At 58.2% G+C, this 18,225-nt stretch overlaps 2 protein-coding genes across 3 annotated transcripts in view; one reads left to right on the top strand and one right to left on the bottom strand.

Annotated features, from left to right (window-relative positions):
• The window catches only part of IL4I1 (interleukin 4 induced 1), a 39,206-nt gene extending 34,526 nt beyond the window's left edge, over positions 1 to 4,680 (top strand). For both annotated transcript variants that reach the window (XM_068527690.1, XM_068527691.1), the window contains 4 exons: positions 585 to 786; positions 2,844 to 2,912; positions 3,257 to 3,393; positions 3,771 to 4,680. In XM_068527690.1, the coding sequence (XP_068383791.1) occupies positions 585 to 786; positions 2,844 to 2,912; positions 3,257 to 3,393; positions 3,771 to 4,680 (1,318 nt within the window). The remainder of the gene's footprint in view (positions 1 to 584; positions 787 to 2,843; positions 2,913 to 3,256; positions 3,394 to 3,770) is intronic.
• A 303-nt stretch (positions 4,681 to 4,983) lies between these two features.
• TBC1D17 (TBC1 domain family member 17) lies at positions 4,984 to 18,165 on the bottom strand. The gene is made up of 17 exons (XM_068529220.1): positions 17,885 to 18,165; positions 17,346 to 17,444; positions 17,061 to 17,135; positions 12,443 to 12,566; positions 11,445 to 11,652; positions 10,846 to 10,957; positions 10,584 to 10,742; positions 10,087 to 10,215; positions 9,897 to 10,000; positions 9,274 to 9,368; positions 8,700 to 8,816; positions 8,506 to 8,606; positions 8,328 to 8,427; positions 6,723 to 6,820; positions 6,440 to 6,556; positions 5,806 to 5,892; positions 4,984 to 5,724 (listed from the first exon to the last, which is right to left on the bottom strand). The coding sequence occupies exons 1-17, from the start codon at positions 17,903 to 17,905 to the stop codon at positions 5,512 to 5,514; spliced, it is 1,959 nt and encodes a 652-aa protein (XP_068385321.1). The 5' UTR covers positions 17,906 to 18,165; the 3' UTR covers positions 4,984 to 5,511.
• Between the last annotated feature and the right edge of the window lie 60 nt (positions 18,166 to 18,225).

Genomic DNA, 18,225 nt, shown 5'->3' with positions numbered 1-18,225 from the left:
GCGGGGCCACCCCAGCCCCCACCTCTGAGCCCAGACTCAACCAGATTCCCAACTCAATCACTGCTCCAGTACCAGCACGAACCTCAACTCTGACCCCAAACCTGGCGCCCCAGTCAAGTCAGGCCTAGACCCAGCCTCCAGCTCTGTCCTTTTCCTGACTGACACTTCCAGGCCTCCCGGCTCCAGCCCCACCACTGAACCCCTGAAGTGCTCAGGCCACTGCGTCCAGCCCTTCCAGACCCCCAGCTCTATCTTCCCCGACCCTGGTCCTTTCCCCATCCCCAGCTCCCACCCCCATCCAACACAACTCTGTCCCCATTCCTACTTGATCCCCAGTGAAAGCGACCTCCCCCTCCAAAGCCAGTCCTGAAGTGCTGCCGCCCTCAGCCTTCCAGCCTTGTTCCCCTTTCATTCCCATCCCTGGCACTGACGACCCCTAATCTAGCCCGGCTCCAGCCTCATGCCCAGCCCCAAGCCCCGTCCCCAGCTGCCCCACCCACCCCCTTCCCTTCTCCAAGCCCCACTGGGGAGAGGGGCCCCCACCTCCCCCGCCCGACCCTCACCAGCGGCTCCCACTCCCTCAGGATCCTCCATGAGCTCTGCAAGAGCCTGGGACTCAATCTGACCAAATTCACCCAGTACGACGAGAACACGTGGACGGAGGTGAATGAGGTGAAGCTGCGGAACTACGTGGTGGAGAAGATGCCTGAGAAGCTGGGCTACAAGCTGCATCCCAAGGAGAAAGGCCACTCTCCCGAAGAAATCTACCAGATGGCTCTCAACAGGGTAGGCGCGTCCGCGAGCCCTGCAGCCCTGTCCCCCTGCCCCCGTCCTCCACGCTGTTGTGTCCCATGCCCTTTCCTCCTCCTGGCCTAGCTTTCCTTTTCCCATTCCTTCTGGTCTCCCATCACTGGCTCTTCCATCTTTAGTTTCCCCGTAAGCCCTGCTGATCCCCATCTCCCATCCCCTTCTCACTCACACACTGGCCGGGACAACCTCACCTTTCTACACCTTTGGGTTTTTTTGTTGGTTGGTTTTGGGTTTTTTTAGGCTGCGTCATTCGGCACGTGGGGTGTGGGATCTTAGTTCCCTGACTAGGGATTGACTCCATGCCCCCTGCATTGGGAGCTCGGAGTCTTAACCACTGGACCGCCAGGGAAGTCCCTCTACACCTTTGGTTTAAACTATGATCTGTGGGCTTATGTTTTCCAAGTCCATCTCCTGAGACCCAGACCTATGTCTGTCTCCCCCTGGCCATCCCCCAGCACCCTCCAGCTCCCACTGAGCTCGGCGGCAGCTTCCCTGAACCTACTCAGATTCCTGGGTTCCCCGTCTCACAACAGTGCCATCATCACCACCCCCAGTCACGAAGCGGAACTCCAGGGGCCATCCTCGCTTCCTGCCTTCCCTGTCAGGCCCCAGCTCCATCCGTCCTGCCCTCAACTGTCTCACACTGTTCCTACCTCTCTGTCCCCCCAGCTCCAGCCCCAGCTCAGGCCTGGACCGCTCCCTGCATCCTCACCCCGGCCCACCCTGCTCACAACCCCCTGTGCTCCCTAGCGCCTCAGCCTCAGGTTCAAGCCCTGAGCAGTCTGGTCTCTCCCACTCCTTTAGCCCCATCTTCTCTCCAAGAAATTTTTATTGCCCACCCCAAACTCTCATGGTGGCCCAAACACCTTCGGCTCTGTACTCCTTCGTATGCACTATGCTTGTCCGCCGTCCCACACCCATGCCACTGACCCTGCCTGGAAGGCCTTTTCCTTTTCCCACCCAGGGAACCCTTTTCATCCCTCAAGAACCAGCTTCAGTGTCCCCTCCTCCAGGCAGCCTCCCCTGATGCCCTCAGGGAGGAGCCAGCCTAAGCCTCCTATGGGAGCTCCTAATTGTCCATCTCCTCTTGTGGACAAGGGTGGGCACTTAGTCCAGGCCATTTCTGTGCCCTGCCAGCTTAAGGAGCCTAGGGAAATGTGAGGGGAAGGGTGAGTGAGTGAGTGAGTGAGTGAAGGGACACCTCCTTCAGGGAGTTCCCCGGCCACAAGAGAGAAGCCAGGTGGACAAAGGAGAGGGCTGAAAACAGAGGGCAGCGAGTCTTCCGGGAGGGGATGAGACTTGAACAAAGCAGTGAAGGATGACCACTTGGATGCCCGGCAAAGATGAGGGGGATGAGCAAGTGCAGGGGCATGGAGGTGGGGGAGACTCAAGGGTGGTCTGGGCACTGGACACTGTGCTGTAGACCTGAAGTTGCCCTGAGAGATGGTGACCGAGGGGCTGGCAGCGGCCTTGAACGGCAGGCTGAGGGCTGGAACTCTGCGGCTCCAGGCACTGGGGAGCCACAGAAGGCTGTGGGCAGGGGAGGTGCCGTGAATAAACCCCCGTGAGCAGTCATGCCCTGTCAGGGCTGATGGGTGGGTGGCAGAAGGGACTCCACTTCCGTCTGCGCCCACAACGATCCAGGCGACAGATAATTACCGTCCATAAGGACACAGCGCTGACTGAGACAAATAATTACTGTCCATAAGGACACAGCGCGTGGAGCGCACAGGCTGGGACAGAGGCAGGCAAAATAACACCCAACCAGGATGAGTGTGACATTGTCTGGGCGGACCGAGCGCCCAGGGAATGAGGGGTAGGAACGACTCAGGAAGACTTCCCAGGGTGGCGACGTAGTTGCAGTGGAGGGCAAGGCTGAGGGCCGAGCGTGGGCAACATCCTGGCAGCTTGAACAAGAGAGGTAAATGGCCGGCCATGGGCAGGAGCAGGAAGAGAAGCCAGGTTTGGACCCCGGGTGGGGCCTCCCCGGTCCTGTCCCCACAGCTCAGCGCCATCTGCTTGTCCCGCCACAGGCCATCAAAGATCTCAGAACACTGGGCTGCAGAAAGGCAATGATGAAGTTTGAAAGGCACACGCTCCTGGTGAGTGAGGGCCTCGCTGTCGCTGTCTGAGAAATGACGACAAGGAGGGTGCCCATGGGGCCTTGGGCGGGGAGTCAGAGGGCAGGAAACTGGGACCCCAGGCCTGCCACCTCCTCCCTGCCTGACGGGGCTGGACACGCCCCTCTTTGGGCTTCGTTTTCCCTCATCTGTCACAAGGGCGGGGGGGGGGGCGCCATATCGCTGAGGTGCAGGGAACCGCACTAAGCGCGGTCGTGTCACTGAACTAAGTAAGAGGCTCCGCGGGGAGCGGCCCCGTGGGAGGGGGTACGGAGCCGGCAGGTGCAGCCTGCCTGGGCCCTGACCTGGGCCCCGCTGTCCCCCAGGAATACCTCCTCGGGGAGGGGAACCTGAGCCAGCCTGCCGTTCAGCTCCTGGGAGACGTGATGTCCAAGGACGGCTTCTTCTATCTCAGCTTCGCCGAGGCCCTGCGGGCTCACAGCTGCCTCAGCGACTGGCTCCGGTGAGGCTGCGGGCTGGACAGACGGAGTGGGAGGGGCTGGCGGGGTGGGCGCGGCCTGTAGAGGTGGAGGCAGGGGCCCAGGGGGGCGGAGAGGCGCGCTCGTCCCGCCACACTCGCCCCCGCATCCTGGGTCCTCCAGGGGAAGAAAGGTACCTGGAGAGTGGCGTGGCCCTGAGGGGACGAGGCGGGGTTCCCGGGTCACACCGCTCTGCTCCCGGGCCTCGGGGGGGCCATCGGGGACTGACGAGGGCGGGGGTAGATGAAGGGGTGGGATTAAAGGGAACCGGCAGGTGAGAAAGGGAGCGGGGAGTGTCTGGGGAGGGGCCGCTGCGGAGATGCAGGGCCCGAGAGCCCATCACGCACCCGCCCCGCCGCAGGTACAGCCGCATCGTGGGCGGCTGGGACCTGTTGCCGCGCGCGCTGCTGAGCTCGCTGTCGGGGCCTGTGCTGCTGCACTCGCCCGTCGTGGCGATTAAGCAGGGGACGCACGAGCTGAGCGTGCACATCGAGGCCTCGCGCCGGGCCCGGAATCTGAAGTCCTTGACGGCCGACGTGGTGCTGCTGACGGTGAGCGGGCCTGCGCTGCAGCGCATCACCTTCACGCCGCCGCTGACGCGCAAGCGGCAAGAGGCGGTGCGCGCGCTGCACTACGTGCCGGCCACCAAGGTGTTCCTGAGCTTCCGCCGGCCCTTCTGGCACGACGAGCACATCGAAGGCGGCCACTCGAACACCGACCGCCCGTCGCGCGTGATATTCTACCCGCCGCCTGGCGAGGGCGCGCTGCTGCTCGCCTCGTACACGTGGTCGGACGCGGCTGCCACGTTTGCTGGCCTGAGCCTGTCTGAAGCCCTGCGCTTGGCGCTCGACGACGTGGCGGCGCTTCACGGGCCCATCGTGTACCGGCTCTGGGACGGCAGCGGCATCGTCAAGCGCTGGGCGGAGGACCCGCACAGCCAGGGCGGCTTCGTGGTGCAGCCCCCGATGCTCTGGCGAACCGACAAGGACGAGGGGCAGGAGCACGATTGGGCGGCCCCCTACGGCTGCATCTACTTCGCTGGAGAGCACACGGCCTACCCGCACGGCTGGGTGGAGACGGCCGTCAAGTCGGCACTGCGGGCCGCGGTCTTGATCAACGGCCGGACCAGCAGCTGGAACGACCCCCGGACCATCAACAGCATGGGGCGTGTGCACGTGGCGCCCGCCCACCACCACCCGTGCAGCCTCGAAAGGGGGCGGGGCACCCACTCTCCAGCCTTACATGCGGTCACCGCTCCGCACACGACCTAAAAGAGGACCCAATATTAAAGTATTTTTGGAAACAGCAGTGTGGTCCCGCCCCCTCCCTGGCTCAGTTGCTTCCCCAGTTTGCAGGGAGCAAAACCATTAGCCCTCTTGGTAGAAGGGGCTGCGCCTGTCCTGGAGCCCCAGAAGCTGTCCTACTTCTTCCTGGGCCGTGGGCTCCGTTTGGGGGAGTAGGAGGTACAGGATGGACACCGCTTTGCGCCACTGGTAAACGTTAATCACAGTGCCCACCACGGCTGTCACGACACAGCGGGATCCTTATGCAAGTAACAAAAAGCCCAGCTGACATTGGGTTAAACACGAGTTTATTTTTCTCATAACAAGAAGCTGGTAGGCAGGGCCCCAGAGGGAGCAGCCCCACAGGCCCTTCCATCTCGGTTATGTCCGGGATGTGCCCCTGCACCCCAGCGCCCCATCCTAACTCCTCCAAAAGCCCCAGACTCAGGCAGGTAAGGGAGCCCTGCCTCCACAAACCGCCACCACTCACCCCCAAGGGGCCTCCTCTTAGGCCTCATCGGCCGGATCAGGGTCACAGTGGTCAGACATCGACTCTGCACAGTGGTCAGAGGAGACCACGAGCCACCACCCCCTCTCCATCCAGAGCCAAGCCAACATGGTGGCCTCCCTCCTCCACCTACTCGAGGCCAACTAGATAGGAAAGTGTCAGTTTCAAGAAACCAGCTAAGAGAAGGGAGGCCTGGTGGAGAGCCCCGCCCCTCTTTGCGCCTCCCCTCCCCAGCCTCCGGGAGGGGCGGGGTCGTGGGGGGGAGCTGGATAAAGTGTCTGGTACTGAGCAGGCCGCCTCGCCCACCACAGTTAAGAGTCCGCACATTCCTCCTCCTCCTCCTCCTCCTCCTCCGGCAGGATCTCCAGGCTGCTGTCAGGCTGCGGGACTGTGTCCGCGGGGGGCGGCGGAGCCGGTGGGGCGCGGGTGGGCGACAGCGGCAGTGGGGAGGCAGGTGGCGAGGGGCTCTGGGGCTCTGCCGGGGGCGCCAGGCCTAGGATCTCCTGCACGTTGTGGGGCAGCTCCTGGAGGGTTGGCGGGTAGGAAGCGAGAAGTCAGGGGTTTGCTGGGGGTTGGGGGGCTATCGGGAGGGGTCAGGGACTCACCCGGCAGGAGGTCAGCTGCCGGTAGAGGGCCTCGGCCCGCGTCAGCACGTCCTCCACGCTCAGCTTCATGGTCAGCTCGTTGATGTGCTGCGGGCGGGGGTGGGTCAGGCCTGCCTGCCTGCAAGCACCCAGCCACCACCGCCCGAGCGCCTACTCTGTGCCTCGTGCCGGGATACGATTGAGGGAAGGCAGACCGGGCTGGCCCTCTTGGGGCTCACAGTGGAGCTGGGGGATCAGGAGAGGTCATGTTCTCTCCGGCTGCTTGCCAGGCACAGTATTCAAGGAAGGAAAAGGGCACCGAGCCCCACCGCCGCGGCCCCGCCCCACATTAATGCACTGGGGCAGGGGCAGGTGGCCCACTCATGCATGGGCCACATGCTCTGTGAGGACACTGCAGGGAGCCAGGGATAAGATGGGGTAGGAGACAGACAGACCCCGTCTCCTGGCCACCGTGCTCACAGCTTAGCCAATCATACTTTCAACAATCCTATTTTGAGTACCTACTACCGAAAGGTACTGTGGCACAGGGGCAAGGCCAGCCTCCATGGAGTTCACACCCAGGTGATGTGTCTTCTCCACACAGGTCAGGATGGGCAGGGGGAGGGAGGGGACTGGGAGGGAGCCAGGGTCTCACCTTGAGGATCTCATTGGACCCGAAGCCTGAAAGCATGAGCGTGTCCCGCTCCATGTCCAGGATGGCGCAGGCCACCAGCAGGTGCAGGCTGGGGCCAGGGAGCCCCGTCCACAGCACCTAGCGGTGCCCAGGGGAGGGGTCACTGCAAAGCCTCTGCCTCAGGTCCCACCCAGGTCTGCCCCACGCCCTGCCCACCTCCCACCAACCTCCCCGCCCCACCCACTGGCAGTACAGCCAATCCATTTCTCCTTCTCAGCCCTCCCACCCAAACTGGCTGGCTCACCTCCCACAGCCGAAGGACATCCGGGAAGGGGAATTCCCTCTTGAACCAGATGAGCAGCCACCGGAAGCAGAAGCAGAGAGAGCCAGAGTCCTGGGAGTCTAGGGGAGGACAGCGGTGGGAGGGGCAGCACTCAGCTGAAAGCAAGCTCAAAATCAACTCCAACCCCGCTCTAATTCACAGGGCGCCCGGTGGTCGGACTGGACTCTAAGAAGTCACCCTGGCTGTTAAGAACCCGCACCAGTCCAGGCAAGTGGAGGGGGCGCTTCAGAGCGGGCGCAGGGATGCTCGGCGTCAGCAGGAACCTTTCCCATCCTGCCTTCCAGGCTCCAGATGAAGTGAGCTAGCCCCGTGGTCCCCACCCTCACGTGGAAGGGAGGCAGTAAGACCAGTCCACTCAGGGAGAAAAGTCTATTCAACATCCAAAGCTGGGGGAGGTGTGAGGAAACTGGCCCTCGTGTACACTGCTAGCAAAAACGTAAGCTGGTAGAACTTTCTGGGAAAGCAGTGATGGAGACAAATGTTTCAAAAGATGTAAAAATATGTACTGCACTGGATACAATATCACTTCTTGGAATTTAACCTAAAAAAATAATCCACGAATATAGATTCATCACGGTGAAAAACTACAAATAACCTAAAAGTCCAGCAGGTCAGGTTAAATCTATTCTTATACGTCATTAAGATGGACAGAACACCATGTAGTCGATAAGACTGATGATGTAGGGCTTCCCTGGTGGCTCAGTGGTTGGGAACCTGCCTGCCAATGCAGGGGACACGGGTTCGAGCCCTGGTCCAGGAAGATCCCACATGCCGCGGAGCAACTAAGCCCGTGCGCCACAACTACTGAGCCTGTGCTCTAGAGCCGGTGAGCCACAACTACTGAGCCCACGTGCTGCAACTACTGAAGCCCAAGCGCCTAGAGCCCGTGCTCTGCAACAAGAGAAGCCACCTCAATGAGAAGCTGTCACACCACAATGAAGAGTAGCCCCCGCTCGCCGCAACTAGAGAAAGCCTGCGTGCAGCAACCAAGACCCAAGACAGCCAAAAATAAAAAATAAATAAATAAATAAATAAATAAATAAATAAATTAGCTTATCATTATCTGCATTCAAAAAAAATAGTACGAGCAACAGCAACTTTAACTTTCTTTTCTTTACGTGAATTCCCTGCATTTTTTACATTGAACAAGCAATGCAGTCAAATTTTAAAGCCGAAATGCAGCAGTCCCCGCCCCAGGAGCCCAGAGAGCCAGTTTCCAATCCCGGCTCAGGGGTGATTGGAGATAAGAGCCGGTTGGAGATGAGGAGTGTGAGGAGCTGCGCCCAGGTCCTTCATCTGAAAAGTCTGACAGGACACGAAGGAGCCACCTCAGCGGGCAGCAGGGGCGCGTCTGGCAGGGGTAGGGGACCCACATCTGCATTCGCTGAGGTTTTGCTCCAAACCGCAGTCCTGCTTTTACATATCAATTCTGGGTTCTGTGGGGATGTTTCTCTTGTTTGCACCATGTCCAAACATCCTGGACATTGTCTGTGGCCACTCCCAGAGACTCTGCAGCAAGGTCTGTGGTCCCACCATCATCCCCTGCCTACCCGCCAAGACACGTACCCAGGAAGTCGCAGAGCGGAGGGTCCAGCACCCTCAGGAGGAGCAGGAGTTGCCCGAGTTGCCGCTTCATTGTCTCCTGACTCTCCTCAAAGTTCCCATGCTGTGGGAGGGAGGGCCACGTGAGGAGCCAGACCCCAGCTTTTGAGGGGGCCTGTCTCCCACCCCTGCCGAGCCTCACCACGAGCTCCATGAAGCCACAGAAACACCAGAAGGCATCCACCTCGTTCTGAGTGACGTAGAGGATCGGGGAGAGAAGGTCACTCATGCCCTGGACATAGCCTGGGGGGACATGGGGTCAGGGCCCAGCCGAGGCCTGCAGCGCGCTCCCCCCGCAAGGCCAGCCCCCAGCAACTCCCCCGGGCTGTGCCGCACCGAGGTCGAAGTGGTACATGCAGTAGGTGAGGAGAATGTCGTTCAGCAGGCCCAGCCCCGGGTTCTCGGGGCCCTCGTAGAATTTGTTGGTCCTGTCGGTGCGGCTCACATCTCTCTCTGTGGGGACAGGGGGCAAAGTGCAAAGGCGTGAAAGGTGCGCCCTGTCCCTGCCGGCCGGCCGCCAGCACACCTAGGCAGGTGTGGGTCGTCCAGAGACCATCTCGAACGCTCTCACGTGAAGTGCTGTGCTTCACGCTCACCAGCTCGCCACACCCTCCCAGCAGCTGACAGTTACTAAACCATCAACAGATGGGGAGACTGCGGCCCAGGGAGGCAGAATCACTTGCCAAGATCTCACAGTGAGTAGGTGGTAGATTTGAACCCACGGAGCCTGGCTCCCCTCCCGTGCTCCCCCCATCCCCGACCCCAGGGCCACACATCCCTGCTCACCCCCGTCTCACTCCCCCTCCATCCCTACAGATGGCCTCGCTCCTGCTCTCAGGGAGACGGGGGCTCCCTCGGGTCCCTCCCGGCTGTTCCTGGTCTCACCATCCCACCCTTGCCCCCCACCAACCAATGAGGCTGCGGTATCCGTGCAGCAGTGAGTTCCTCCGTTCCTGCTCCGGGCTCACAGATTTCCACTGCAGCTTCATGCGGAAATACTCGTCCCTGAGGGGAGGGGAGGGGTGAGATGTAGGGAGGACCCCCCCCCCCCCCGCCTCCTCATCCTACAGGGCTCAGCCTAGGTCACCGCCCCTGTGCTTCCCCTTCCCCACATCTCTCATGACACAGAACACCCTGTGGGATTTTTTTGTTGTTGTTCAAAGTCTGTCACCCCCATTGGACAGAGAGCACCAGGGGCAGGAACCAGGACACACGGCAGAGGCACAAGATACACCAGGAACGATGAGAGGTGGCCCCACGGGGTTAGGAAGCCCGCTGCAAAGCGGTGACCACTGAAACGGCACGGCGCCCGAATGAAAACGGCATCGGAGGTGGGCTACGGGCCCTACAGGGGCAGGGCCTGGCCCACTGCCTCTGTCCCCGCCGTGCTCAGGTCGACGGCCCGTCTGTGCACGCGTAGCGCGCCGGTGCCGGGCCGCCCACTGGGATATGCTGTTGATCAAAAACCTCCAGTCGACTCAGGAGGCCAGAGGCTGGAGCGCAGCAGGGCAGGAGCCACGGCGTCTCACTCACGTTTTCTTGCGCACGTGGGCCTTGTGCTCCTCGGCTGAGCCCTCCCAGCTCAGGTACCCCAGGAGGAACTTCCAGGCCTCGCGTCGCAGGCTGGGGCTCAGACCCTGGAGGGCAGAGGGCAGCTCAGATGGGCCTCCTCTTGGCTGCCCGCCGACCCTGCCCAGGCCTGCCCACCCACTCGGCTCCTCACCCCCGAGAAGATGCGGGCTTTCAGCTCAGGGACCTGCTGCAGGCGGCCCTCGGGGCCCACGTGGCGGGCCCACTCCTCCTCTGTGACCGGAGGCGCCCGCTCCACAGCCGGCCTCGGCCCTAGCTCCACCTGCGGGACACAGGACGAGTGAGCCCAGGGCCTCGGCCCAGCAGCGCTCCCCAGCCCCACCGCGGGCCACTCCGAGTCAACTCAGAGCCCTTCTTAGCTGCACGGACGGACAGAATGTTCGGGGCGGGAAGCATCTCCTTGGGTGGGTCAGTGAAAAAGTCACCCCCCCGAAGTCAGGAAAGACCCCCCAGTAATAACAGGCACCAGGTGCACAGGCTACAAGCACCTTCCACCAAGTCACTCATGAAACCCGATGAGGGCGGTGCTGTTATTATCCCCATCTCACTGGGGAAACAGAGGCCCAGGGAAATGCAGTCCCATGCCCATGGTGACAGCCAAAGAGCAGCAGCGTCCACCCTGATACTCACACAGGAAATGACCTCGAACCCAGGCTCGGGTTCGTCATCAGGGCCTGGAGGCAGGTCAGGGGAGGCCCCCTCCTGGTGCGGCTGCAGGGCTCCCCGGAAGAAGTTGGTCACACGGGAGAAGCTGCTGAAGGTGGTGGAGTAGGGGTCCTGGAGGAAGCGCTGGGGACAGGGCCGAGGGGCGGTCACCGTCCACCCTCCCCGCCTGGCCTGCACGGCCCGCCCTTCCCTGCCCACACCGGCCAGCCCGGCGCTGGGGACTCACAGACACCACGTTGGAGCTGTCCTGGTCAAACAGCTGGAGGTGGTGGAAGGAGCTGGAGAGGGCCGAGGAGTCATGCGGGAAGACAAGGTAGAGGCGGGAGTCCTGCGGGGAGCTGCGGGCAGGGCGTCTGGGTGACACACACGCAGGGTGCCCCGCTTTTTTTTTTTTTTTCTCAGTGTCCCGACTGCCCTTGGGGAATCCCTCATCTCAGGCCTGAGACCACAGCTGGACCCCAGGGATGGCACAGGGCCCAGGGCTGGTCAACGAGGGCCTTCCACCTCCCTGGCCAGGGTGACTGACTCAGGGACAGGCCAACGAGAAGCAGCCCCAGGATGCTGCTGGAATGTGGGAAAGAGGTGCTTTCTACCCACCGGGGCCCCCAGAGAGTGACAGCAAACTCAGAAAGAAAAAGAGCAACTCCTTCTGCGTTCTGGGACCCGGGTCCCGCCTGATGTCAAACTGCCCTTTGATTTCAGGGTTACACACGCCTCTCAAGTCTCTTTTTCCTGCCTTTAAATCAGTCTGGGTTGTATTACTTTCACAGCCCTGAGGGAGTCAGGCTGCAGCCCTAGAGGGGTGGGGCCTGGGACAAGGCTCACCTGGCCAACAGCAGGTAACGGCTGAGGACGCGGAGCAGGGCGCGGGTGCCCCCGCGGTGGAAGTGCAGGGCGGGCAGGGAGCCTCCGGCCTGCGTGACCAGGACGAGGTATGCCCAGCTGAGGCCCGGCTTGGAACGGCGGATGGACTTGAGCTCCCCCAGACTCACGGAGAAGGCCCAGGAGCCCCGGGGGGAGCTGGGCTCTGCACCTAGGGGGACAGCAGCGTCGGAAGCAGGCGGGGGTCGGGGGTCGGGGGTCGGGGGTCGGTGGCGGGGAGCCAGAGGCGGCTCAGGCATCTCCTCAGAGCCCACTGCGAGCCAGCCCCAGGCCCTCTGGGAAAGGAACCCAGTAAAACTGGAGGGGAGCCTGGGGGACACGTGCCTGCCCCCAAATCTCCCCAGGCTCCCCACATCTGTCCCCTGCCCCCCCTAACCTTGCCTGTCTCACCTCTGACCCTCTCTTCACTCTAGACCCCTCTCAAGCCACAACAAAAAGGCTGTGGTTTCCTAAACACACCTAGTGCCCCACACCTCTGGCCTTGCCCCCGCTGCTCTCTGCAGGGAGAGAAAACTCTCAAGCAGCCTTCAGAGCTAGGCTGTGGCACCACCTCTTCCTGGAAGACTTCTCTGCCCCCTAGGGGGCTAGATACCTCCTCTGGTGCCCCCAGCACCCTGTGCGACTCCAGGATGGCCCGAATTACCCTATCACCCTGCAACCGTCACCGCCACAGCCTGGAAAATTCCATGGGCAGGACTTACGTGGAGGTGCCCACAGCCAATCAGGGAGCCCGGCCTGATGAGCAAAGCTGCAAACCCCAGAGACGCCGGCCACGCTGGACCTGGGCTGGGGACCGCCCTGCACCCCTCACCCACTCTCCTGGGACTGGAGGCCAGTGTGGGCGGCCATCTTGACCATGGGCAGCAAAGCCCATGGAGCCATGACCACTGAGGGTAAGTCGTGTCTCCACCTGCCCCCCCAGGGGCACCAGCTTAGTCTACCTCTCGTGGGCTCTGAGTGGCGGGGCCGTGGCCGCACGGTGCTGATGACGGCCCAGTCGGGTTCATAGCCGGGGTCAAAGGTTGGTTCCTCCTCAGAGGTGCAGGAGTCTCCCCCACTGGTGTCCTTGGGGGAAGACAGGAAAAGAGACTGAGGGACTGTGGATTCAGAGTTTCCAGGTCTGAGCCTCAAGACCACCCTGGGAGATAGCCCCATTGAACAAAGAGGGAAACTGAGGCACAAAGAGGGCACAGCACTTGCTCTCAGGGTCGGTCACCCAGTGCAGCCAGGGAATGTGCCAGGACTTGAAGCCAAGTCTCATGGTGGCTCTAACCAAAGCACCCCCACGTGGAAAGCAGACAGCTAGGCAGGGGTTGGGGTGCTTTGCAGTCAGACTGCCAGAGGTCGCTGTCCTTAAAATAAGTAGGTAGTAGTTACTAGAGTAATTCAAATCAGGAACACAATCAGATACCACTTCACACCCACTAGAACGGCTAGAATAAAAAAAGACAGGCAATAGCAAGTGTTGGTGAGGATGTGGAGAAACTGGAACCTCTTACACTGCTGGTAGGATTGTAAGATGGTGCAGCCACTGTAGAAAACAGTCTGGCAGGTGCTCAAAAAGTTAAACATGGAATTACTATATGACCCAGCAATTCCGCTCCTAGGTATACGCCCCAGAGAAGTAAACATGAACACCCACACAAAAACCAACACATGAATGTTCACAGCAGCATTATTCATGACTGCCAAGAAGTAGAAACAACCCACTGTCCATCAAACTGATGAATTAACAAAATGGGTAGATCCATACAATAGAATTTTATTCAGCAATAAAAAGGAAGGACGTTCCAATTGATGCTACAATACGGATGAACCTTGAAAGCAACCTAAATAAAAGAAGCCAGTCACAAAGAACCACACAGAGTATGATTCCATTTATATGAAATATCCAGAATAGGCAAATTTATAGAGACAGAAAGTAGATTAGTGGTTGCCAGGAGCTGGAGAAGGGGAGTACAGGTACAGGGTTTCTCTCAGGGATGATAAAATGTTCCGGAATTAAACGGTGGTGATGGTTGCAAACGTGTGTGAATACTAAAACCCACTGAATTATGCACTTTGACAATTTTAACTTTTCATAAAGCTTGAATTTTTTTGAGTCTGATGGTAAGTGAATTCTATCTGAATAAAAGAAAAAAATAGCTGGCTCGCATTTTGTTATGAAAATAACATGAAGTGCCCAGCATGGGGCCAGCTGGTGGCTGCTTTTATTGACATGAGCTCAGGGGCCTGTTGGGCAGATTCAGGGAAACCATGCAGAGCAGGACCATGCTGAGGGTCAGAGTGCAGTAAAAGCCGATGATGCTGGCCATGAGCCATGGAGGAGGGCAGGGAGGGGACAAAACGTGTGAGGATTGCAGCAACTGTGAAAGAATTCACAGCTCATGTATCTTCTTCCTCTATGGGAAAGGCTAGAAAGGTAAAAATTTCCCAGGCTCCCCTGAAGTTGCGTTCCAGGCACAAGAGCCTACCAATCAGATGCATTCAGATCTACGAAGTGGAAATTAGATAAGGGCAACTTCCTGCCACTCTGGCTGGTGTTTGGCTGACAAGGAAAAAGGAGGAGTCTTATCTCTGTCTTCATCTTCCTGCACACAGAGCGGTAACTGGGGCAGCAGTGGGGCCGATTAGCAGCTCTAATGGTAGTATTCTCGAATTTGACAACACTAGTGACAGTCCCATTCCCTACAGCCCTGCCCTCACTGGATGGCAGCTCCCCTGGCAGGTCAGTTCTGCAGTGTCAGTTCTATTCCTCCAGCTTTTGTAAAAATTCTGTAAGCCTCCACGTCTTTGCATTTAACCCCTTGCTGCTTAAAGTAACTGGAGTGTTTTGTGACTCCTGCAGTAAAACCCTGCATGATTAGAAAGACTCAGACTGTGAGTCTACCCAACAGCCATTTCTGCTGGATATTCCAGACTGACAAGCCAATCCCGCAACAGAAGCTGAAATATCCCAATATCCACTTTCCCAGCCTTCCCTGCATTTCTGAGTGGCCTAGGGACCCAACTCTGGCCAGTGGAAGCTGAGGGCACATCTGCAGGGAGTTTGAAGAAGGGAATTCCTGATAAAAAGGCACCTACAGGAGTGAACACCCTATTCAAGTTAGCCTCTATGTGCTGTCAAGGGAGGACATGGTGTTTGGAACTGTGGCAGCCAACCAGGGACATGAAAGGAAGGCCAAGGAATGGCAGGGACACCTGTCCACAAGCTGCCAAACCAGACCCTGGCAAAGCCATCTGTGCCCTCCCTGTTTTGTGACATGAAGAATTTGATAATTTTGCCAATGTTTACACAAAATAATGATAATTAGTAGTGTTGTCTGTCAAATATTTGCAGCTCTCCGCCCCTCGGGCATACAGTAGGATTACAGCTCATTGAACTCTACTGGCTGAGTGGAGACATGCAACTCGTTCTGGCCAAAGGGCTGGGATATATCACTTCCAAGATGGACTGTTTAACTGCCAGGGAAAGACTTCTAGAGATCTCTTTCCCTCTGCCACAAGGAATGAGACCTTTAAGGTGCTGGCTGCTCTAGCAGCGTGCTTCCTTGAGTAATCATGATGAGCAGAGCTCTTCTGCCAACCTGAGATACACATGTAGAGTGAACAAAAACAGTTAAAAAGGCTGGAGCTCCAGCAGCCCTTCTGGACCAGAAGGCAGCCTTAAGGACAGATGCCGCATGTTGAGGATGGATGCCACATGCTGAGGATCACAGAGCAAAGTTGGAAGGAAGCTGAGTCATTGATAACATATGAACCTATACTGCTGACTTCTGGGCTTTGTAAAAAGAGAGAAATGAGCTGTTATCTTGTTTACGTCGCTGGTATTCCTGTTTCTATTACGTACAACCAAATGCAACTCCTAACTCATGCGAAGGTTTCTGGGAAATCTCTTGTTTTTCCTCATAAAAAGGACAGATATGATTGGTACCCTGCTGGCCCCTTTTTCCTGCCTTAAAAGGCAGACGCAATGGCTGCAGCTGAAGTGGTCATTTAAACACCACTAGAGCAAGCACAGTAGGTTCTCAGCAATCCAGGCCCTGATATCACTAACCAAGGACAGCAGCCTCATACCTTTTGGAGTCTTATGAGGTGAAAGAAACAAACTTGTTTGCTCACTGTGTTGTCAGCTCAGTTTTGTGTTCCTTGGAGCTGAATGTATCCTGAATTCATATGTGCCCTTCCCATTGATGCCCATCTCAGTGGGTTTCTGTTATTTGAAAATAAGAGCGCCAAGGAGAACAGCAATATTCTCAAGAAAGGCACTCAGACTGCCTGTGAGGTTGGTGAAAATGCAAAATCCTGGTTGCTGCTGCTTCAACTTCCATAGGGGAGGCTCTGGAATCTCCATTTGAAACCCCAGGGCCCCAGCTGAGGCTTCATCCTCTCTTCCTGGCCCATCACACTGGCCTCCTCCCCGACCTCCCAGCCCCCAATCTCCCTCCATTTGGTCCTTCCATCCATCTCCCACATGACCCCCCAGATGGGGCTTTCCATACCCATACCTTTCCCCTCCCAGGGCTCACCTTGGTCCCCAGAACAGGGTCCAAGCTTCTCAGCCAGGCATTTCAGGCCCAACCATCTTTCCAGCAAAACCCTCTACAGAGATGTCCCACGTTCCATTGTGCCCTGAAACACCCTTCTTCCTGCTGTCCCTGAAACATATTCTTTTGTTTTTTTGGCCGTGCTGCGTGGCATGTGGGATCTTAGTTCCCCAACCAGGGATCGAACCCGTGCCCCATGCAGTAGAAGCACAGAGTCTTAACCACTAGACCACCAGGGAAGTCCCCGCTGAAATATATTCTTGCCTGCTTCTCAACTTTAGAGTCCCAGCCCAAATGTCTGCTCCCCAGAAAGAGACGTGCTCTGGAATCAGTACGTTTGGGTTCAAATCCAAGTTCCAGTACTTCCTAGCTTTTCTGACCTCAGGAGAGGATGAGAGGATGAGGCTTCCTCTCATCGTGCCTCAATTTCTCAAAAACAGAATGAGGGGTGAGGGAGGACTTAGGCAGTGTCTGGGTTGGATTCATCTCTGGGTGCCAGCACCATGCAGCACAAGGGCCTGACAAGGAGACATCTGGAAATGAGAAGGGCGAGGTCTTGTACCCGGGGCAAGAAGGAATCTTGGCGAAGTGGATGAGTAGCCTCTGTCGGGTCTTGTTCCCTCTCTGGACATGATGGCAGGACTGCCCAAGAGAAAATGCCACACTCCGTCAAGTCCTTATGGGCTGAGAGCCCGTGGAACTTGAATCCACAGGCTGAGTTGTCCTCTTGCACCCTGGCAGAGCTCTCCCAAGAAGCAAAGGGGGTGAGGAGGCAGGCAGCTACCCCCATGGCCACAAATCTCAGAGCGTCTACTTTCTTTCCATGAATGGGCATCTTCAGCCCCATTTCACAGAGAAGAGGAAAGTGAGGAACAGAGAGAACTTAGGTCCCAACCAGGACCACACATGCTCCTAGGGTTGGTCTGGAATTGTATTCAAGTCCTTCAAATGCTTTCCATTGCCCCGACCTAGAAAAAAGCAAGTGGAGAAAGGGGAAGCAAGAGTAGCCTACCTTCTTGGAGAAGAAGATTTGGGTGGAATCTCCAGCCTCCTCTACAGGAGCCCAGTGCAGGAGGACGTCATTGTCCTGAGTGAAAAAAAGAGGGGTTGGGGGGGGGGGCTTCCCTCCAAACTCCCCAAACCGTATTTCCAAACTTTCTCCCAGTTCTGGACCCTCAGCCTTAGAAAGCCACCTCTCCTTCCTAATGTCTCATTGCTGACCTCCACACTATACTCCTACAGATGTCGCCTCCATCCTGCTCTGGGCCTGCTCGAGCCCTGCTCTCTCCTGGCCTACCTTCTCCACAACACGGATGACGCCGGCGATGAGGGAGTCCGGGTCTTGGTGCTTCTTGGCACTGGTGTGCAGGTACACGCCTCCTTTCTCAAATACCACCTAGGAACGGGACCATTGAGGGGCGGGGCCCAAGCGTGGGAAGACACTCAAGGGGGCGGGGCCGTAAAGAGAGCCAATGGGAGCAGACTCGGGGGAGGAGCTATTCACCAGGGGGCGGGGCCCGAGTACATTTACCTAGGGGATGGGGCCCGGAGTGAAGCCTGTATAGATCCAGGCTTCTCTGGCACTCCGGAGGATGGGGAGGGGAGAAAGGGGGAGTGCATTCCAAACTGGGCGAGGCCCAGGGGGCGGGGCTAAATGATATGGGTCTCCCTAGGGCAGTGGAAGGAAGGGTGACAGCGCGTTTATTAAGGGAATGGTGTGCTTGTTAAGGAGGTGCTGGGCTCCCAGAGTCCCTGCAAGGCCTGAGAAAGAAGCAGACCACCGGAGGGCGGTGTTTCGCATAGACAGAAGCGAAAGAATGCGTCTTCAGTGCTTACCCTGTAACCGGCGCCCTCCATAGCCGCGGCCGAGGCCTCACTGCCCCGGCTCCCTCCTTTTCCGGGTCAGCGTGCTGTCACATCCGGATAGGAGACTCCCCTCAAGCCCAGACAGTGGTGGCGTCCCTATCTGTTCTGGAATAGGAATGGGTGTAACCATTTTTCAGAATGGGGTGGTTAAACTTGAACCACGAGGTTTCAAGTCACGTCACAGACGTTAAAGGTGGAGCGGCCAGTGCGCAGGCACAGTAAAACAGTCCTAAAGGAGAAGTAAACAAGGGGGCGGGTCCAAGAGCTCCACCCCCTCGCTCAAACTGGCTCCGAAAGGCCTACTCCTTTCT

This window comes from Eschrichtius robustus, chromosome 19, assembly GCF_028021215.1.
Source record: "Eschrichtius robustus isolate mEscRob2 chromosome 19, mEscRob2.pri, whole genome shotgun sequence".
NCBI classification, from domain to species: domain Eukaryota; kingdom Metazoa; phylum Chordata; class Mammalia; order Artiodactyla; family Eschrichtiidae; genus Eschrichtius; species Eschrichtius robustus.
The sequence above is the reverse complement of the archived record's forward strand: the minus strand, read 5'-3'. Positions and strand labels throughout refer to the sequence as shown.

Excerpts from the sequence above, each read along its gene's own strand:
- TBC1D17 (XM_068529220.1), bottom strand. The coding sequence starts at position 17,905 with ATGGAGGGCGCCGGTTACAGG. Across the intron at positions 10,216-10,583 it reads GGTTCGAGGTCATTTCCTGT|GTGGAGCTAGGGCCGAGGCC; the intron begins GTGAGTATCAGG and ends TGTGTCCCGCAG. Across the intron at positions 8,817-9,273 it reads CGGATACCGCAGCCTCATTG|AGAGAGATGTGAGCCGCACC; the intron begins GTTGGTGGGGGG and ends CTGTCCCCACAG.